At 38.3% G+C, this 20,816-nt stretch overlaps 1 protein-coding gene across 4 annotated transcripts in view; it reads left to right on the top strand.

Annotated features, from left to right (window-relative positions):
* Nucleotides 1-20,816, top strand: part of LTBP1 (latent transforming growth factor beta binding protein 1) — a 262,829-nt gene that overhangs the window by 93,523 nt on the left and 148,490 nt on the right. For all 4 annotated transcript variants that reach the window (XM_089529704.1, XM_089529702.1, XM_089529706.1 and 1 more), the window contains 2 exons: nt 13,628-13,852; nt 17,315-17,598. In XM_089529704.1, coding sequence (XP_089385830.1) covers nt 13,628-13,852; nt 17,315-17,598 — 509 coding nt within the window. The remainder of the gene's footprint in view (nt 1-13,627; nt 13,853-17,314; nt 17,599-20,816) is intronic.

Genomic DNA, 20,816 nt, shown 5'->3' with positions numbered 1-20,816 from the left:
GTAGCAGTCAGCAATTCATTATCTCGAACCATAGTTTGCTATAGAGACCTGTTGAGGATAAAAAGATATGCTGACCTTCCTATGGGAATTTTATTTTATTTTATATTTATATGCTTCTTTGCATTTATACCCTGCCTTTCTTCTGTGATGGGATTCAGGATGGAAAGAATGGAGCAGACAAGAATGTTACAATGGCAGTTTGTTTGTTTGTTTGTTTGCATACCCACTGAAAAGTAATTATCTACAAGTAATCTACAAGTAATTATCTACAATTATCTACAATCAATTATCTACAGCAAGAATGTGCCATTTATATTTGTAATATATGATCAGTAGAAGTACCTGTGTTGGTTGAAGAATGAAACATGTCATTTGGGAAAATTAAACATCTTTAAATGTAGTTGAAACAAATATCTATAGCTGTGTGTTATACTAAACAAAATGCTTCTTTTTATTAAAACAATTTGGTTCTCATGGAGGAGTTGTAGAAGATCTCTCATTTTAGTTAAAAAGTAGATGTGGTTTGTAAGAAAGCCAACACATTTTTTTACTGTAACCTTCATATATGAGCAAAAGATCCAATACCAGATTGTTGCATTAAAATGTTCTTTAAAGAAATTGCCTTTAAAATGTTAGTATTAGGCACTAACATGTCTAACATTGTTAGAAAAAAGAAAATGAGCACCAGATTATAGTCCTGCAGAATGAGAACCTAAGCCATGCTTTTTTTTTCCTTTTTGTCCTTTATATGTGTTTCTTCCATTTAGCCTGTAACAGAGCACTTTGCCTTGTTCTGTTGTTCCTATTTTATATGGAGCCCCATGGGGTTCAAAGGACAATATTTCAGCTCTGATATTTGAAGAATGGTTTGGTTACGGCTGATATGTCAATACTGTAGCCAGTCAAGCACAGATTTCAAATAGCATTCTTGGAGGAGGGTTGTGGATAGGGAAAGTACGATGACATAAAAGGGGTTCTGTGCCAGGGAAAGCAGATTAAGAGGATGTATAAAGTCAGACAAAACAGCTTGTAGAAGTATTTGGGTAAAAGTGGGACAAGGCTTAAAAACTTTTTTGGCAACTTGTGCCAGACACTTGGTGCTTAGTTTTCTAAGTAATATAATTGTTTCTTTGTCCATCTTGCCCCTTCTGTTGCAATAAGAACCATTATACTGCCAATAGCAGGAAGAAAACTCTGAAGTATTTCCTTCTCCTCCAATCATACTAAGCTATCTGTTATTATATGAGAGAAAAAATTCAGCTAGCTGAACAATGTATGTACCATGCCTGCTCTAGTTAAGTATTAAATAAGGAATTGAGGTCTTGAAGGACATTTTGAATGGAACATAGGAAATTACATCAAATCTGACTGTCCATTTAAACTGGATCAGTATTTTCTTCTGTTCTGACTGGCAGTGGCTGTTTAGCATCTCAGGCACTTAGTACTAGATCCTTTCCAGCTGGAGATGCTGGGGAAATGAACTTGGGACTTTCTCATGAAGAGTGTATTCTCCACACTAAGCTATAGTCCTTTAAAAACTGGCCTTAGATAGATCAAAAGAGGAGCGTGGTGAAATGTATTCAGAAGCAAATTTTGCATCATATGTTTAACTGAAATAAATAACATTTTAAAAACTCCCATTTCATAATTGACTTCAAATGTCTAAAGCAGGGGTGAGCGAGGGGTGGGGAACATTTCTACCCACTCAGTTGGCTGCATCAGCATGTTTCACAATGTGCCCAAACTGATTCAGTGTCATTCCTGCCATCAGTTCAGCCAAATTTTGGCTGATTTTTTTTTCTTTTTGGGTGAGGTTTGAGGGCCTCCAGGAAGGAGGTATGGGGAAGCAAGCTGCTACATTTTCAGGTTGTTTTGGTGGGGTTTTTAAAATGGTTTTCAGGCAAAATAAAAAAAAACTTGAAAATTTCCCCCACCATGTTAAAACCAGCCCTATATAGTCTATAATTTGTTAAGGAACATGCAACATGGGATATACAGTAGAAGAAATAAAACATGTATGAGAAAGTCACAATGACTAAGCAAAAGCAATTAAGAAGCCACACAGGTGAAAAAGCTAATGCAATTTAGAAGTCTTGAATGTCAAGGACAGAATTATAGAATGTACAATTGGAAACACCTGAGATTCATTAAGTGTACAAGGTGAAATGATGAAATTCTTAAGTATGGGTTGAACTATGTGAACCAATCAAAATGAATGTACACACCCACTGGGTGGAAACTGACTAGTGGGTGGTGTTTAACAATGGCTATAATAATTGCTATGTTTGCCAATGTATTTTGTGGGTAGTTGGAGTGTTTTGGGTAGTTTGGAGATATAGTTGGAGTATTGGAGATTGTAGAGATTGTGATTTGTAGGGCATATAGTATTTTGTATGTAGTAGAATAAAGTAGATCTTTTATATAAGACTACTGAGTTGTCTGGTGTCTTGAGTAAAGATACAAGAGCCAGCAGGATCCTGGAGAAGTTTGGAGACTTCTCAGGAAGAAGAGTGAGAAGGCTTGGAGAGTTTGTCAGGGTCTTCAGCCTATTCTCTGAAACTCTGCTGCTTTGGAGAAAAGCATTAACCACTGATCAAAGCTGGTCAGCTCCGCTGCATAACAAGGTGGTGAGTTAGAGCCAGAGGTGAAGAGCTACAACTCCCATCATCCTTGACATAATTTTCTAGAGTATTTCATCATTCTTGCTTGAGTATTGTTTAATTTATGATTATTTTGTATTATGTATTTTATCTTTTTATTGTAACCCGTCTCAATCCGTAGGGAGAGGTAGGCTTATTATTATTATTATTATTATTATTATTTATAGTGGCAATGTAGAAAAAAAAATTTAAAATTTGGGTCCTAGAGAAGAGTAAAGTCCTAATTATTGTTGACCTCATGTTTGGGAAAACTGTTAATGAACGAGGACTGGGAGTGTTATGCATTAGCACTTTTGAGGCGTTACAAACCGCCGTTTTGTGGCGGTCTCCCAGCGCTGCTGTTTGCTCCGCGAGGGAGCCACCGCAGCCAAACGGCGCGGCTCCCTTATGGAGCAAAAAAGAAGCTCCAAAATGGAACTTCTTCTGGCGGCGCGCTAATGACGCCACGAGGCGCCAATGGCGCACTCGCGACGTCATTAGCACCGCATGACGTGCGGACGCACAGCGTCCGTTACGTCAAGATGGCAGCAGCCGTGTGGAACGGCCGCCGCCATTTGTTACGGACAGAGTCCATAACAGGAATAGGGGCATCTGGAAGAGACGCCCCTTTTTTAAACTGGGACGTCCTGAGGACGTCCCAAGTGGCGGTTTGTAACCCGCCATTGTCTCCATAAAACTCCTAATGATGATCAAAATCTTCTCAAGTTTTCCCAAGGTGAGCTAAGCAACTTTTGGACAACAGGTAGTTAAAACATTAACAATTTGTGTTGCTGTATAAAAAGTATTTGAACTCTTGTAGAAAACCAAAGAATCTTATTTCTAATGGACAGAGAATGGATAGAAATGATCACCTAACTATATACCAGCATGGTAAAAATGCCCTTATTGCTGGGAGGGTGACTGAGTATAAGAGAATCAGCCTGTCAGAAAGAGCCCACATTTGGGTAATTTGATTTCTGTATAGTTTTAAAATTTTGTTGAAATTGACTTTCTCATTTTCTCTGTAATGTATTTCAGGTAACTGTGTATCAATTAAACCCCCGTGAAAATGACATTAGGTTGTCCACATCTACATATGAATCTTCAGTATTCATAACTTCATAGCCTTATTTGGTAAAAAGATTTGGGTCTGCTGTATGAGCTGCAAGTATCATTTCCTTCCTGTCAAAAACTTATTCCTCTGTGCTTGTTTCCAGAGGAAATATATATTATTTGATTTGGCAAGCAGTTTAATGTTTCTGAATTCACTGGCATTGTGTTTCCATTACCTTTTAAACACAGTTCACTGGTGAACACTGAGAAGTCCTAATACAGGTAGTAGTTTTGCTTTGAAATTCATTATAACAAGCAAGCATAGTCGCTTGATCTTAAGGTGCTTCCTGACAAGCAGTTCTTATGCTTTTGAATCACTGAATGCAGTTGTAAATAAAACTGCAGTTGACTTAAAGGAATGGACAGAAGGTTGGTCTCCATCCTTGGCTATTAGCTCTTGTGACTGGTTTTGGCTAATTTAAAAAAATGCTTTTCCATAATGTCTTTTTTTAAAAAAAATAAAAATAAAATCCATTTTTAAATTTGTGATTTCATCACTTTACACCACAGAGGTATGGCATTGGTATAATTTATCCCAATTTTAATATGGGCAAGTCTAGAAGAAACCTAGCATCCAGGGCCACTATGCATCAAAGTGCCTTTCTAGCCCATAATAATGATTCTTTAGTTCTGATTAGTTCAGTCATAGCTTTTCTGTAGTATTCTATTTAGTAATCATACTGAGATAATAAAATTTCTTACCCACAAAGTTTATTCATAATGATAACAGCCAACTTCCATATAGAGGACGCAAGTTTACTATGAATATTTCCTAATTAGTAACACTGTTATCTTTACGTTCATAGTAGACCTGCTGAAAGAGTATACAAATGAAAAATATTGGGTGACAGTTTGGATTTCCATGGAATATACAGTACTTGTTAACATGGACTATCTAATATTGAGGGTTGCAATTCTATGTCAGTCTTATTTACAAGAAATATTGAACATTAATAGAGCCAGCATGGTGTAGTGTTTTGAGTGTTGGACTAGGGCACTGGAAACCAGGGTTTGAATCCATGCTTGACCATGGAAATCCACTGGATGATTTTGGGAAAGTCATAGGCCTGTTACAGACAGGCCAAAATAAAGCTGCTTCGAGTCACTTTGGAGGTATGGTATTTCAATGATGCATGCATCCAGTCCTAAGGACTGCAGTGCAGCTTTGGTGTGGCTTTTGGACTCTTAGGACTCATGCATCATTGAAATACCATACCTCCAAAGTGACTCGAAGCAGCTTTATTTTGGCCTGTCTGTAACAGGCCATAGTCTCTTGGCCTCAGTGGACGGCAATGGCAAACTCCTGCTGAAGAAGCTTGCCATAGGTTCACCATAGGGTTACCATAAGTCAGAAACGATGAAGGCAAACAACACACATACACAAAGCTAAATGTTTTGCCACCTTTTCATAGTTTCTGAGAGCCATGCCAAGTATAAATATGAATAATTCAAGCACAAGAATGAGTCCAATGAATAAATGGTAAACATTCTATTTTATATAATCTCTTTTACTCAAAATCAGCAAAATGCATTTGCAAAGCACATGCTTATCTTAGAAATGAGAACAAACATGATAAAGCAAACCACTATCATTTGTACTGGCAACAGTAAATATCAGTGATGATAATTAGATCCTGTAGTTTTAATTACTGTATTTCCAGTTAACCTTCTTATGTTCTAGATTAAGACCTTTTACTAGGTTAGGGTTAACATTCTAGGTTAAGGCTATAAGTGTGATATTGCACTTACACCCTGCATGTGGTTTTCCCTTGTTTGGCTACTATGTCAGATGAATGCTGGATAGGTCTTTCATTTGTTAACCAGCATGATGGCTCTTTCTTTTTTAAAAAAACATTCTTATTTCTTAAACCACTGTGAAGCCAAGATTTGTTAGCTGTAATGTATCCAGAGTAAGAAGGTATTCTGGGAGCACCTAGTACTTTAGTAAAATTGTTATTAATGCTTATCTTACTTGCTTTCCAAGTCGGCAGTTTTCCCAAATGAGACCCAAATAATGCCTGGAAGGAAGCCTTGTATAAGGATCAAACCAAATGAGGATTGTCATGTGTGTATCTTTCTTTAATCCCTTCTGTTGGTTAAGTTAGGTGGTGGTTGTTATACAAGTTTCTTAAGCAAGAAATTAATAGTTAGTGAAGAAGTGTGTGGGAAAGAGATGCCAAATGTTTCCACTGACTTCTTGTCCTTTCTTTTCCTTCGCTTTCTTGCTCTGCCCACTTTTCTTTGTTTCTATTTCCACTGCTGGAAGTGAGCCAGAAATGGAGAAAAGTAGTTGGAGCAAATTACTGTGGCCAGACAGGGCCTGTTAAGAACCTCTCTCCCTCATATTTCTTTTACTATTAAAGAAAGATACACACATCTTGTTATACATAGGAATAGAACAGGCACATGAAAAAATGGGGAAGGGGGAGTTAATCAAAGGCAGCATCAAATTTTCCCCTCAGCTGTTATGTATGATCTTTCCTGGGAAGAAATAGCAATAAACAATAACATTATTTCAGAAAAATATACAGTACAATTCTGTATAGACATGGTATCTAAATGGTTTACTCTAAAGCAAACCCTTCTTTTTTCTACAGCATTTACCTGCTGGTAAGTCTGCATAGGACTGCCAGCTCGCTCTGTGACTATACAGACACTTTAGAGGTAATTGGATGTAATCTTTACATCCTCTTTTGTTATTACTTATTATTTTCTAACTAGCATAATTCCTATCATTACAACAGGCAGGCAGTGTATGTCTGTGTTTATGTATGTGTATGTCTGTGCATAAAAACATCCATGCTTACACTTTCTGTTTGGGAGTGGGAAAAAGATGTTTACTTCACTGCAAGGTAGTCTATAAGTGTAGCATTTATTTTTGCCTCCAGTTGAGTAAACAAAACAACTCTTCTTATGAAAGATAATAAACAAATGCATCTAGGGAAATGCACTACAGGTTGAGTCTCCTTTATCTGGAATTCCAAAATCCAAAATACTCCAAACGCCAAAACTGGCCACATGGGTGACTGAGATAGTGATAACTTTGATTTCTGGTGGTTCAGTGTATACAGAAGCCTTCATTCCATTTTAAGATGTATATGGCTTGCTGAATTGGATATTTCATCTTGCCCTGTAACATTCTTTCCTCCCTTTTGTTTTTTTTTTTGGTTAGCATGATTTTTATGAACATGAAATCATGCTTAAGTTTAGCTATAATTGATTTGGTCCTAAATGCACAAACACACAAAATAAAGGTATTGCCCTCTTATTACATCTGGTCATTGTTCAGTTTCCCCCCAATGGACCAGCATAGATACTTGCACTTTGTTAACTTCTGAATTAGGCTGTTGACTGCTAGTTCAGTTGCTACCAATAGTGTTTTTCGTTTATGCTTCGTTACCTTTTATGCATTAAATCTAATTATGTGCTCCATTGTCCATGGACAATGGATAAATAAAGCTCAGTGCTTAAACTTCAGTTCTTGTGTTGATCTCACAGAAACAAAACCACAAGAGAATGTCTCATCAGATCAGCTAATTTTTAAAAAATGAGCAAGTTTCTGAGTTTTACTGAATGCTTCATTGAGCAAAATGAATATTTAGAACAAAAAGAACAGCAGGTTACTTTTTGTAAGGTTTAAGCTTCAGTAGCTTCTGCAGCCAAGAGCCTTGCATCACTGATAATTAGATTTCCTCTTGGCCATAGGTGGGTGTTCCCTGCAAATTCTCTAGTTACACTAATGGCTTACCACATGGCATTTTGCCCATGTAGTTGCTTTACAAGAAGCCACCTACATGGGTGGCTGTATATAGAAGTAGTCCTTTGGGGAGATGGGAGATTACACTCTAAAACCACACACCTTGAAATTGTTTGGGGAATAAATAAGAGAGGAAGTGTATCTTGTAGCTTCCATTATCACTACATAATCTCACATCAATCAGAATTTCTAATTTGACCCTGTGGCTTTGGTTCGTTTTAAGTTGCTGCTTCCCCTGGAGAGCAAATGGTGACCCTAGTGATTCATGATGCAGTTATTTTTCTTTTGGGAGGGGGAAAAAAGGGGGTGGGGAGATTCATTTGAAAGTGCTGCTCTTGATAACCTGCAGAGTCACAGCATGGGTTGCAACACAGTAGTTCTAATCAAGTCTTTCAGCTTTGTAACACTTTTGCCAGCAATGAATTTACTGTGGATGTTAAAACAAAGAAAAGAAGTCATTGCTTTCAATATAATAATAATAATAATAATAATATAAAATATTTATTTATATCCCGCTTCTTCCGTTTTGGGGATCAAGGCGGGTAACAACAAAGTTTGTACAATACACAAACCCCACAAGACCCCGGCCCAACCCTCCCTCCCAAGTATAAAATGAAACAATAAAACATGGTTAAAATATACATAACAATACATCAAAATTAATAAACAATCCACGAATGAGAATGCCTTATAAAGTCAAATGTTTCAAGGACACATTTTGTGTTTTTCTATGTATATAAGAAGATAAGGAATAGGAAAGGCAGATATAAAAGATAAAATCCTAAAGTGTAAAGATATACAGCTGAACACTAAAGTAGAATCACCCAAGCCATTGTATTCCCCAGTACCATGTAGCAGAAGAAAACAGACAGGAAGAAAATTCATTCATTCAAGATGTAGTGCTGAAAGAGCCCTAAGAATACCATGTACAGCCAAAAAGACAGAGTTGGATCCTAGAACAAACCAAGCCTGAATTCAACTGGAGGCCAAGATGTCTTTGTCAACGTCATAAGAAGACATGACTCATTAGAAAAGACAATGATGCAGGGGAAGGAAGAGGGCAGTAGAAAGAGAGGAAGACCACATGCCAGATGGATAGACCCAATCAGGAAGACCACGAGCCTGAGCCCACAGGACCTGAGGAGAGAGGTAGAGGATAGGGGGCTTGAAGGTGTCCCATTCACAAGGCCACCATGTGTCAAAGTTGATTCAAAGGCAGCTAACAACAACAATGTATATAAACAGGGTGGTAAATTTTAGCCATCCATGAGTGCCATAAACATCTCCACTTCATACAGTAAGTGAATTGGCTCTTTTGCTCAAAATATTGTTGGTGTTGGTCTGACTATTGGCACAAGGCATATTCATGGGTACCAGATCACCATCTCCTTAAGAAGACCACACAAGCCCATATGGAGAGAAATATCCACGCAGTCGAAACAACAAGCATCTCCAAGATGGTACCATTCACCATGCTACCATTCCTGGTAGTGTTATACCTTTCTGGAATAATCCTGTGATTGTGGGTCCATTGCAAGGGGCCAGAGAAGCACCTCCTTGGGTCTACTTACATAGCCTTTCTTACCTGCCTATTGGTGTCTGTGACCTTGCATGCAATAAATGGCCCAGTATTATCACAGAAGCTGACCCAGGTGGCAGCAATGAGGACTGAGTCCACATATGTTTCACATGTGGCATTACCATTACCAACATCCATTACTGATGCTCCACTAGCATTGACAACAGCACAATCTGATCCAGTCAGATGCAGACTCTGGCCTGTTACAGACTGCCAAAATAAAGCTGCTTCGGGTCTCTTTGGAGGTATGCTGTTTAAATTATGCATTGGGTCCTAAGAGTCCGGAGGTCGCACCAAAGCCACACTCCATTCCTAAGCACTGGAGTGCAGCTTTGGTGCAGCTTCCGGATTCTTAGGAGGCATGCATCATTTAAACAGCATACCTCCAAAGAGACCCAAAGCAGCTTTATTTTGGCAGTCTGTAACAGGCCTCTGTTTCCCCCCATTTCTGTTTTCCATGATCTAAGTATCATCCCCATCCCCAAAAGACTTGTTAGATAATACACACACACACCCCTTCCCATTAGAGGACTACAGGACCCACTTACATCTGTTCATTTGTATGGCTAAATGCCTCCAAGTGACTTACCAACAAGCGACTCCCCTAATGGATGACATGACTTTTTCTGTGATATGTTCTGCAACTAGCACACCAGTTGTCCTACCATCTTTACTATCTCTTCTGTCATCAGTGAAAGACCAGCCTCCACACAAACAGTGTCACCACAATTCAAAAAGGACATTGAGAAACTGGAGCATGTCCAAAGGAGGGCGACTAAAATGGTGAAGGGTCTGGAAACCATGTCCTATAAGGAATGCCTCAGGGAGCTGGGGATGTTTAGCCTGGAGAAAAGAAGGTTAAGAGGTGATATGATAGCCCTGTTTAAATATTTGAAGGGATGTCATACTGAGGAGGAAACGAGCTTGTTTTCTGCTGCTCCAGAGAACAGGACCCAGAACAATGGATGCAAGCTACAGGAAAAGAGATTCCACCTCAACATTAGGAGGAACATCCTGACACTGGAACAAACTCCCTCAGAGTGTAGTGGAGTCTCCTTCCTTAAAAGTCTTTAAACAGAGGCTGGATGGCCATCTGTCAGAGATGCTTTGATTGAGAGTTCCTGCATGGCAGGGGGTTGGATTGGATGGCCCTTGTGGTCTCTTCCAACTCTATGATTCTATGATTCTAGGACAACAAAGTAAATATGATATAATAGGCATCACTGAAACCTGGTGGGATGAGTCTCATGATTGGAATGTGGAAATAGAGGGGTATAACCTTATTAAGAGAAATAGGCCAAACAGGAGAAAGGAGGAGGAATAGCACTATATGTCAGAGATATTTACACCAGTGAAGAGATCCTGGACATCAATCATCCTGGAGATGTCCAAGAGATCCTGGACATCAATCATGGAAGCCAGGTGGAGAGCATCTGGATAAGAATCAAAGGGGAGGGAAACAACAAGGATGTTACGGTGGGAGTCTACTACAGACCCCCAAGTCAGACTGAGGAATTGGATGATATCTTTCTAGAACAGATGACCACACAGTCAGAAAAGAGAGATGTAGTAGTGATGGGCGACTTCAACTATCCTGATATTTGCTGGAAGTCAAACTCAGCAAAATCCTCAAGGTCTAGCAAATTCCTCACTTGCCTGGAAGACAATTTCATGGTCCAAAAGGTGGAAGAGGCAACAAGGGGGTCAGCTATTTTAGATCTGATCCTAACCAACAAGGATGACTTGGTTAATGGGGTGCAAGTGGTGGGATCATTAGGTGGAAGTGACCATGTTCTCCTGGAGTTTGTAATACAGTGGAAAGGAGAAGCCAGGCAGAGTCAGACACGCATCCTAGACTTTAGGAGAGCGGATTTCAGTAAACTTAGAGAAGTATTGAGGGCGATTCCATGGTCAGAAATACTAAAAGATAAAGGAGTTCAGGACGGATGGGACTTTCTCAAAAGGGAGATACTGAAGGCACAATTTCAAACAGTTCTAGTGAGAAAGAAAAACGGGAGGTGTCTCAAGAAACCAGGATGGATGACTAAGGAACTTTCAACCGAGCTAAGTTTGAAACGGAACATGTATAAGAAATGGAAAAAGAGGGAAATCACGAAAAGGGAATTCAAAGAAATAGCAGGCATGTGTAGGGGTAAAGTCAGAAAAGCTAAAGCGCAGAATGAACTCAGGCTTGCTAGAGAGGTTAAGAACAATAAAAAGGGCTTTTTTGGATATGTCCGCAGCAAGAGGAAGAAGAAGGAAATGGTAGGGCCACTGCGTGGAGAAGATGGCAAAATGCTAACAGGAGATAGAGAAAAGGCAGAATTACTCAACACCTTCTTTGCCTCAGTCTTCTCAGAAAAGGAAAAGGGTGCTCAACCTGAGGATAATGGAGCAGAGGACAGAATAGGGGAATTTCAGCACAGAATAAGTAAAGAGATAGTAGAGGAACACCTTGTTAATCTAAATGAATTTAAGTCTCCGGGACCAGATGAACTCCATCCAAGGGTATTAAAAGAACTGGCAAAAGTAATATCGGAGCCATTGGCAATCATATTTGAAAACTCCTGGAGAACAGGAGAGATCCCAGCAGACTGGCGAAGGGCAAACGTTGTCCCCATCTTCAAAAAGGGGAATAAAGAGGATCCCAATAATTATCGTCCAGTTAGTCTGACATCAGTTCTAGGAAAGATTCTGGAGCAGATCATTAAACAGAGAGTCTGTGAACATCTAGAAGGCAATGCCATAATCACAAAAAGTCAACATGGGTTTCAGAGAAACAAGTCATGCCAGACAAATCTAATCTCTTTCTTTGATAAAATTACCAGCTTGGTAATAGTCTTGGATTCTGGGAGTTGAAGTCCAAGTACTTTAGCTATACATTTACACAATGTTAAGATCTTTCTTTACTGGAAAGCCTTAATGGCTCTTGTAAAATCTTATTGGTTTTAACTGCTGTTCTACCTTGTTTTTTTCTTTTTAATGAGACAATTTAAGGTTTTTTTCCTCCAAGTGGAAGCACCTTCATAAAAGGTACTTAGCTGGACATCTTATTGAGCATTGCCACAGTTTTAAATATCTGGGGATAATTTTTTCTTACAATGAAACTGAAAAGCTCCTATTGTGACAGAAAAACTTATAGCCTGGAACACAGCAAATGCAAATTGAAGGGTCATCAGAAAGTTTCTATGTAGGCCCACTTCTTTAAAAAATGTATAGCTAAAGTACTTGGACTTCAATTCCCAGAATCCAAGACTATTGGCCAAGATGGAAGGGGTTCTGGGAGCTGTAGTCCAACAACCTGAGAGGCTAGAGTTTGGGAATCACTGCTATAAGGGCCCAGATACAGAAATCGGGCCATAATGTAGCATTTGAGACCATTCAGAATAAGCTCTTGAAGGAAATGCTTGCACTCAATTGTTAAAGCTGAAAAGTTGGTCTTCCTTTTGTCAAGAGAAGAATTAAATATTCATAGTTTATGGGACACAGCTGATGAATGCAAAGGAAAATATAGCAAAACTTTATTTCACTAAGAAATCCTGCAAAGGCAGATAGGCCCATTATTGGTCAACATAGTAACAATTTTACTTTGAGAATGTTCAGACCTATTTAACCTAGAAAGGCAAAGTTTTATTAGAAACAGAATTTTCCAGGTAGAATCTTGTAAAAATTGGGATTGGAAGCAAATTTTGAAGCCTTTTCCCATTGATATAGCCTTTAAAAAAGAGAATAACATTTTCAACAGTATGTCCAATTTCTAAGCTTTATTGACCTCAGAAAATGTTCACCACTTTCTGTTTTCAAACAGAAGTTAGCTACATCCATGGCAGAGATGCTGCTGCTTCCTCTCATGTCTATTCCTATCACTTTGTACTTAGCCAATACAGGTGGAAGCAATCTGTCTTTTGAATTGCACTGCAGAGTTAGAAGCACTAAAATGGTATTTCTCAATTTCCTAAAGGAAAGTTATTTAGATGAAACCTTAATTCCAAACAGTGCTATCAAACAATATATTTTTGGATATCTTTGGTGCAGATGGTCTGCAAAATCCAGAAGTTGAGTAATAACATAAACAAACTGTCACAGAAGTATGTAAACATTTGATTTCTCTAAAACTCTTCATCTGGATAAATGGTAGCCTGAACTAGGAAGTTCCAAAAATGGCTACAGTGTCTGACCTGAAACACAGGTCATTGCTCAACAGCAGATTTTATGTTTTCCCATGGACTAGCCTGGCTACTTTGTTTTTGTTTAGTTATTAATTTCGAAGTAAGTGTGCTTAGCACTGGAGTCTCTGGATGTTACGTATGTAGTGCTTGTAGCTTCATTTAAATGTTGCTTTCCAAGCACATGCCATATTTTGCTAAGGGCTGAAATAATTGTGTTTTGATTACACTCTGGCCATGGTAAAAAGTTGGACAAGGAAGAGCATGCTTGCCACCAGTCATTAAACCTATTGATTAAATAGATGACACTATTATACAAATGTGATCAAACAGAAATTAACACCAATCTCTGTTGTTGTTTCTTCTCTTTCAGTTATTTGCCACCTTCCTTGCATGAATGGAGGCCAATGTAGTTCAAGAGATAAATGCCAGTGCCCCCCTAATTACACTGGTAAGCTTTGCCAGATCCCTGTGCAGAGTGGTGCTGCTCCAAAACTTTATCATAACCCACAGCAAGCAAGCAAGGCTGTGGGATCGCATGTCATCCATTCCACACATACTTTACCACTGACGATGCCTGGGCAGCAAGGCATAAAAGGTAAACATTTTTTTCCTTCTCTCTTTATGGCTACATTTCCCTATTGGCTGTAGTTTTACTTTTTAATTTGGCTTCCAGACTACTAGAGGCGGTCATAACATCTGTCTACATAGCTGGAATTCAGAGTCTTTTGGAATGACATGGAAATCATAGAATGATACTATTTTTCCTTAGATGCTTAAATTCTAAGAAATATGTTACTGAAAGACTGTTTGATAAGGTATTTTCACTTGTATTCTTTCTCAACCTGCCCCCGCCCGCCCCCCAAAAAAGCATTCTCACTTTCTGAATGAAAATGACTTCTCAGAAGTTATCCTCTCTCTGTTTAGAAAATTCCTTCTATTCTAGTCATAATATCAGTCTATTAGACCTTACTTACCTTGTTGATATCTTTGCTGTCAGACAGGAATCCAGGGTGGGGTGCAGAGGAAGAGGAGCAGAAAGGGGTGTGTGGAGAAATTGTACAAGAGCACCACAATTGCTCTGAATATTTAAAATAAGTTGAACAGTAATGGGACAGTTTGGGGAAAGTAAGAGGGGGTGGTCAAATTATATCCTCTTGTCATGATGCCTTTTAAGTCTGAAAGTCAGGATATTAGCTTGAGAAGGACCTTTACTTATACAACATATGGAACAGTTGCTGTTGAGTAAGATGATCTTGCTGTCTTGTGAAGAACAAAACTATCACGTCTCATTAATACCTTCTTCCTCTTTATCAGCTTTTCCTCATCTTCATTTTCTTGTTGTTTAATTCCTTCTCTCACTTATTTCATAAATTTTCATCAGCTAGACAGTAGTCTGTGGTTACTTAGTATGGTTAGTCCCGAACAGACTGGGCTTTTCTGATGGGGGCAAGAAAGAGGTAGAGGTCTTTCAGCAGGGTTAAACAAGCATTTCTGCAAAGTTAAGTATCTTGAATCTACTGATAGCTCCCTTTTGTTTAAGTTTATTGCTGTTTTCTTAGTATAGGCAACAGCTTTGGATCAGAGTGATATACAGTAATGATTAATGGTAAAATTCTATCAAACATGTATTCTAATGGCAAAAAATGGCAGAGTTCTAGTAACATTAATGAATTTCACTTTGGAAGCACCCTAAATTTGTACTTGAAATTCAGGCTGTAATCAGTCTTGTTGTTGTTATTGTAGTTGTGTGTCTTCAAGTCATTTCTGACTTAGGTGAACCTATCATGAGGTTTTCTGAGTCTGAGAGTGTGTGACTTGCCCCAAGTCACTCAATGGGTTTCCATGGTCAAGCAAGCATTTGAATCCTGATCTCCAGAGTCATAGTCCAATACTCAAACCACTCCAACATGCTGACTCATGCAGTCAGTCTACATGAATGTTATGTGAAATGTTTTTTTAAGAAACGAGAACATTATTATTAGGCATAAGAAGAGCCCTGCCAAATATGTAGTACAACATTTGTTTTCCTGTGTTGTTGGTATTTGCCATCAAGCTGACTTTGAGTTATGGTGACCCTATGAATGAGAGACATCCAAGCACTGTGGTCATCATCTACCCTGCTTAGGTCTTTCCAACTCAGAGCGTGGCTTCCTTGATTGAAGCAATCCATTTGTAGTGTGGTTTCCCTCTTTTCTTACTGCCTTCCACTTTACCAAGCATTATCTTTTTTTCCCCAGTTAGACATGTCAGCTCATGATGTGTCCAAAGTAAAACACCCCAGTTTAGTCATCTTCGCTTCCAGTGAAAGTTCAGGTTTGATTTGCAGTAAGAGCCTTTATTTAATCTTTTTTAGCAGTCCATGGTATCTGTACATCTCTTCTTCAGCACCACATTTCAAATGGGCTGATTTTCTTACTGTCAGCTTTCACAACTATACTCAGAAATCAGGAATTCTATGGCCTGGATAATTCTGACTTTGATATATGTTTTTACATCTGAGGAATGTATATACAGGTAGTTAGTTCTTTTATGGCTGCCTTTCCAAATCTTAATCCTCTTCTGGTTTTTTTTTTTAACTATATTTTTATTAGTGACTGAGCCAAGGTTTATGAAACCTTGCACTATTTCTGTGTCTTCATTGCCCAGTTTAAAGTCATGTAAATCATCTGTGGTCATTATTTTTAATATTCAGCCAAATGCCTCTGTGAAGGTCATGAGCAAGCCAAGCCTTTTCAAATGTCCTGTTCCTAAACTTATCAAATAGTTGTGAACAGACCTATTATTTAATGAACACTGTCAGTGGGATTGATTCTGAGACATGCAAGTATATTTAGGTGTAACAGTATATCTGAAATATTAATTCTTAAACTTGATTGGAAATTATAGCATGTGTCAGTTTAACTCAGTTTGTGGGAGATCATATGCTTATTCTTTTAGCTGAGCATTAAAATCAGTTGAATTGCAAATCTTCATGTATGTTAATAAATTATGGGACTGCATCTTAAATTGTGGTTTCAGGATGTGAACCACAATTCCATAGGGTTAGATGCATCTTAAATGGAAAAAAAATGTGGTCTGGTTTCAGTTATAATTCTGTCTATAATCTGTATTTGACTGTGTTCTGCTAACTTACTCAGTACTACCTTACTCAATAATGTCTCATATCCATTGGGCATGTCACTTGATACCAAAAACACTGGTTCAAGAATAAATGATTGTGCATGTAACCTGTTAACAGGTAGACCTGTTAATTGTGTTTTCTTGGCAAGATTTGTTCAAAGTTGCCATTGCCTTCCTCTGAGGCTAAGCAAGTATTAACTTGCCTAAGATCCCCTAGTGGGTTTATATGACTAGGTGAGGATATGAACCCTGGTCTACCAAAGTCCTACTCAAACAATCAATCTGTTGTCTGTCTGCACTACTCTTGCTGTTTTATGCAGTCTGATTAATCCATTATCTAGGTTCTGGACTTGATGAGAAGCTATCCCATGCCTGGTTTGGGGCCAAACAGATGGCCCGAAAGGGCCGGCCTGGGACCGTAGCAGTCACATGTGCCAAGCCCGAATTTGGGCCGCTACCGCAATCCCCAACCAGCCCATCAAAAAGGAGTGGGTTTTTACACTCCTTTTTGGGCTGGTTTTGGGCCAGCTCTCTGGAAAAGAGCCATGTCCAGGGGGGCTTCCAGCTGTGTTCAGGTCATGCGTCATGTGCGTGCCCCACCCCAAACGTGGCCCAACAGCAGCCCTTTTGGGCTAAGGTTTGAGGCTTTAGTTTATTTGCTCATTGAAAGAGAGGAGCAAAGGGTGAGTGGACAGACTATGTACATTGTTGTTAATGAACACTCTTGTTCACATACTGGTTTATTAATTAATATTTTTGGCTTAAAGTGGTCTGTGAACTTAGGCTATGTCATCCCAACATCGTTTGCCAAAATATGAGAGTTATAGTACTTTGAAAATTAATGTACACTTATTAAATGTTCAGTATTGTTTCACTTAACAGCAGCCTTTCTTAAGGATTTTCTTTATTTTTTTCCCTTTGGCTTCTTTTTCCTCAGTGAAATTTCCTCCAAACTTTGTAAATATACATGTGAAACATCCCCCTGAAGCTTCAGTGCAATTTCACCAAGTGTCAAGAATTGACAGCACATCATCAGGACAAAAAGCAAAGCCAAAGCCATCCCAATCAGGACATTCCCAAGTTTCTTATCAAAGCCTGCCATTTCAGAAGACCCAGAAAATACATTCAACCTATTCACATCAGCAGCCTGTATCTCATATATTTCCTATTTCTGCTAAAACTCAGCTTGGGCGATGCTTCCAGGAGACTATTGGGACACAGGTAAAAAAAAATTCAACTTTATAACTAATTAATTACAAGCTATGGCTTTTCTCTTATGCATATAAGTTGTTTTGCTTGATTAATATAGGATATTGTGTGGGGAAGGTATACAAACATTTACTAACCTATTAAAATATTACTGATTTGAGTACAAAGTTGCTCCCTCTTCTGTATGACAGTTGTACAAATATCTAACGGGCTATTATATGGAAGATGAAGCAAGTTCACTTTCTGATCTGAACTATTCAATTCAAATTATATAACAGGAGGTTCCAATTAGCAAGTTAAGAAAGAACTTCCTAATGGGTTAAGAGCTATTTGACAGTGGAACAAACTACTTGGATGATGGTGAACTCAACCTTTACTGAAGGTTTCAAAGAGGCTGGATAGCTATCTGTCAGGGATGCTTTAGCTATGAATTCCAGTATTGGCAGGGATTGAACTAAATGGACCTTGGTGTCCTTTCCAAATGTAAATTCTATAATTCTATGAAAGGCAGCTAAAATAGTTGAGGAGAAAAACATAGTCTATAATATCATTGGTAAGGGAATGACTCAGTAGTGTAATGGTGTGTTGTCTAATATCTGAATGAGTGAAGTTAATGAATGGCAGAAGGAAAACTAAAACTAACTTCTTATCATTGTCGTCTGTTCATAGATTTAAAAAAGATGAATAAGACTCATTTATTTTATAACATGAATACTGTTGCTTATTAGAAACTCCGCTTATTTAGTTTTGGAACTATTGTACACTCTAAGAATGTAAGCATTTGTTTAAAAAAATAGAGGTTAATATATGTATTACAAAGCTGTAGAAACATGATGCAATTAAAAAAAAGAATATCACCATTCAGCCACTTCCCCCCTCGAAAATTAGAATTTATCACAAAGTATCATGCTCTTTTTGCAGTTTCTGTTTCTTTATCATGTGTTAGAATTCTGGAATGGTTCTTATCAATTAATAATATATTTGATGGACAAATAAAAAAGACAGAACAAATTATTACCTGTTAGACTTCTAGAATTTCTCTCTGATTACAAATGCAATTATTAGTTAGTCTAAGCGAGTAAAGAATTGGGTTTGGCAGACAAGAATTTCTGCCCTTTCTCCTTCACTCATTGTCTCATTTCTTGGGCAGATGAACACAGAATTGGATGTTTTCCTGAGAGGCTGATTAGGAAAGGGGTTAATAATATGCATGGAGACATCCAGATGAGTGTTTTTAGGAAGATAGGCCAGCACAGTATAGTGTCTCGAGTGCTGGGCTATGACTCCATGAAACTAGGAGTAAAATCTTTGGCAAGTGATGGAACCCTCTAGTGAACTTGGGCAAATCATACTCCCTGAGCCTATGTGGAAGGCAGTGATAAACCCCCTCTGAATATTGCCAAGAGAACCTCATGATAGGGTTGCCATAACTCGGAACTGATTTGAAGGGACATTATAAATAATCATGAATACGTTAAATTGAGTCCAAACTCACTGGTATCAATGTGATTGGTATGGCTCAAGTTTTATGTCCTTTGATATCTTGTATCGTTGCAAATATCTATTCAGAAAAGCTGTTTTGAAATATATAAATGAATAGCTTTGACTACCTGAACCTGCACTTCCCTTAAATAAGAGAAAGTTCTCTATAAAAAATAGGTTTTGTAGTTCTTCCATTTATCAGCTTTGTTTTTCAGAGTAAATTTAGACATCTTCTTCATGTGGCTTCCTTCTCATTGCCTTTATATATTTTTTCAGTCTATTATTTGGTTCTTTGTTTTTCCTAAGACTAGTTAGCTTTTTGAATTCTCATGAAGACCACTTGCATGTTGATTTCACATTCAAGGAAGGACTTCTCATAAACAAGGACAACATCACTCTTGAACAAAGGCACTTTCCTGAATTAGCTTTTGAGCTACAGACAACGTAACTTAATGGTATACAGCATAGCTTTACACTGCACAACTGCTGGCAAAAATAGATAATGAAATCTTACATAGTATACATCTTATAAATTATTATTGTAAATTTATTGTTGTTCATTGTCACTCTGTTAGAATCTAAAATATGCCAAATAATACATACATGTCAGACTTCATTCATCTGCAGTGATGTTTTTAGAAAGCTTTAGACCATAATCCTGGCTTTCCATTTTCCTGTTGTCAATCAGAACATGAAAAAGATACTTTTTGGAATGCAGGTCCCAGAATCCCCCAGTCACTTCTAGACATGACTGTTAGTCATGTTGGCTGGGAGCTTCTGGGACTTGTAACCAGAAAAATAGCTTTTAAAAGATGGAGTAGAATAGTGTAGCTAGAGGTGGGGAACAATAGCACTGAAGATATTACTTAGTGCAACTCACAGTATTCTGTCCTATTGCCTGTTCTGGCTGTTCTAGGGCTGATGTAAGTTGCAGTCCCAACCAATTTGGAGGGCCACAGTTCCCCAGCCCTGTTTTAGAGTTGCTTAGCCCAAGTGACTATCAGAGTTCCTGATTGCAGCTTCATGGGCATATTCATTTGTGATTAACAAATAGATTTTGAATGAAACACAGCTTCCCCTGTCACCAATATCAATATATGAGAAGAGGAAAACACTGTAGCCTAGTGGAATGGACAAGTTTGCACAGGCATGCACACACACGCAGGGAGAAAATAGAGTACAGTCAGTCCTCCATATCCACAGCTTGAAAATATTTTAAAAATATATAAATTCCAAAAAACAAACCTTGATTTTGCCATTTTATGTAAGGGACACTATTTTACTATGCCATTGTATTTAATGGGACTTGCACATCTATGGATTTTGGTATCCACAGGGGGTCCTGGAAACAAACCCCAGTGGATATCAAGAGTTCCTTGTAGTAGTAGGATTATCATAGAGCTTATTGTTTATGTGGATTGATATGCATCCACAATAACACTGTACAAAGAAAATTGTGAGCCTGGTACTCCAGAATGCACTTGCCACTTAAGCATTTCATTTTGAGTGTGTGTTAACTGTTCAGGAGATGGACTTGGTACTATTCTGATCTTAATAGCAATTTCTACTTATACTTGGCAAAAAAAAAATCCAGCAAATGTAATTGTTGTCACAGGTGGTGGTGGTGTTTTCCTTAGCCTGAAGATGTATTGTGAGACAGGCCATCACTTATTTCTTGTCATTAAAAAAGTAAAGATAAAGGTTTCCCCTTGACATGAATGCCTAATTACTTTTCCATTAAAAGAAAA

Source organism: Sceloporus occidentalis, unplaced genomic scaffold (assembly GCF_023333645.1).
Source record: "Sceloporus occidentalis isolate IW3139 unplaced genomic scaffold, rSceOcc1.0.p SCAF_6, whole genome shotgun sequence".
In the NCBI taxonomy this organism is placed as follows: Eukaryota; Metazoa; Chordata; class Lepidosauria; order Squamata; family Phrynosomatidae; genus Sceloporus; species Sceloporus occidentalis.
This window is presented reverse-complemented; position numbering and strand designations above follow the sequence as displayed.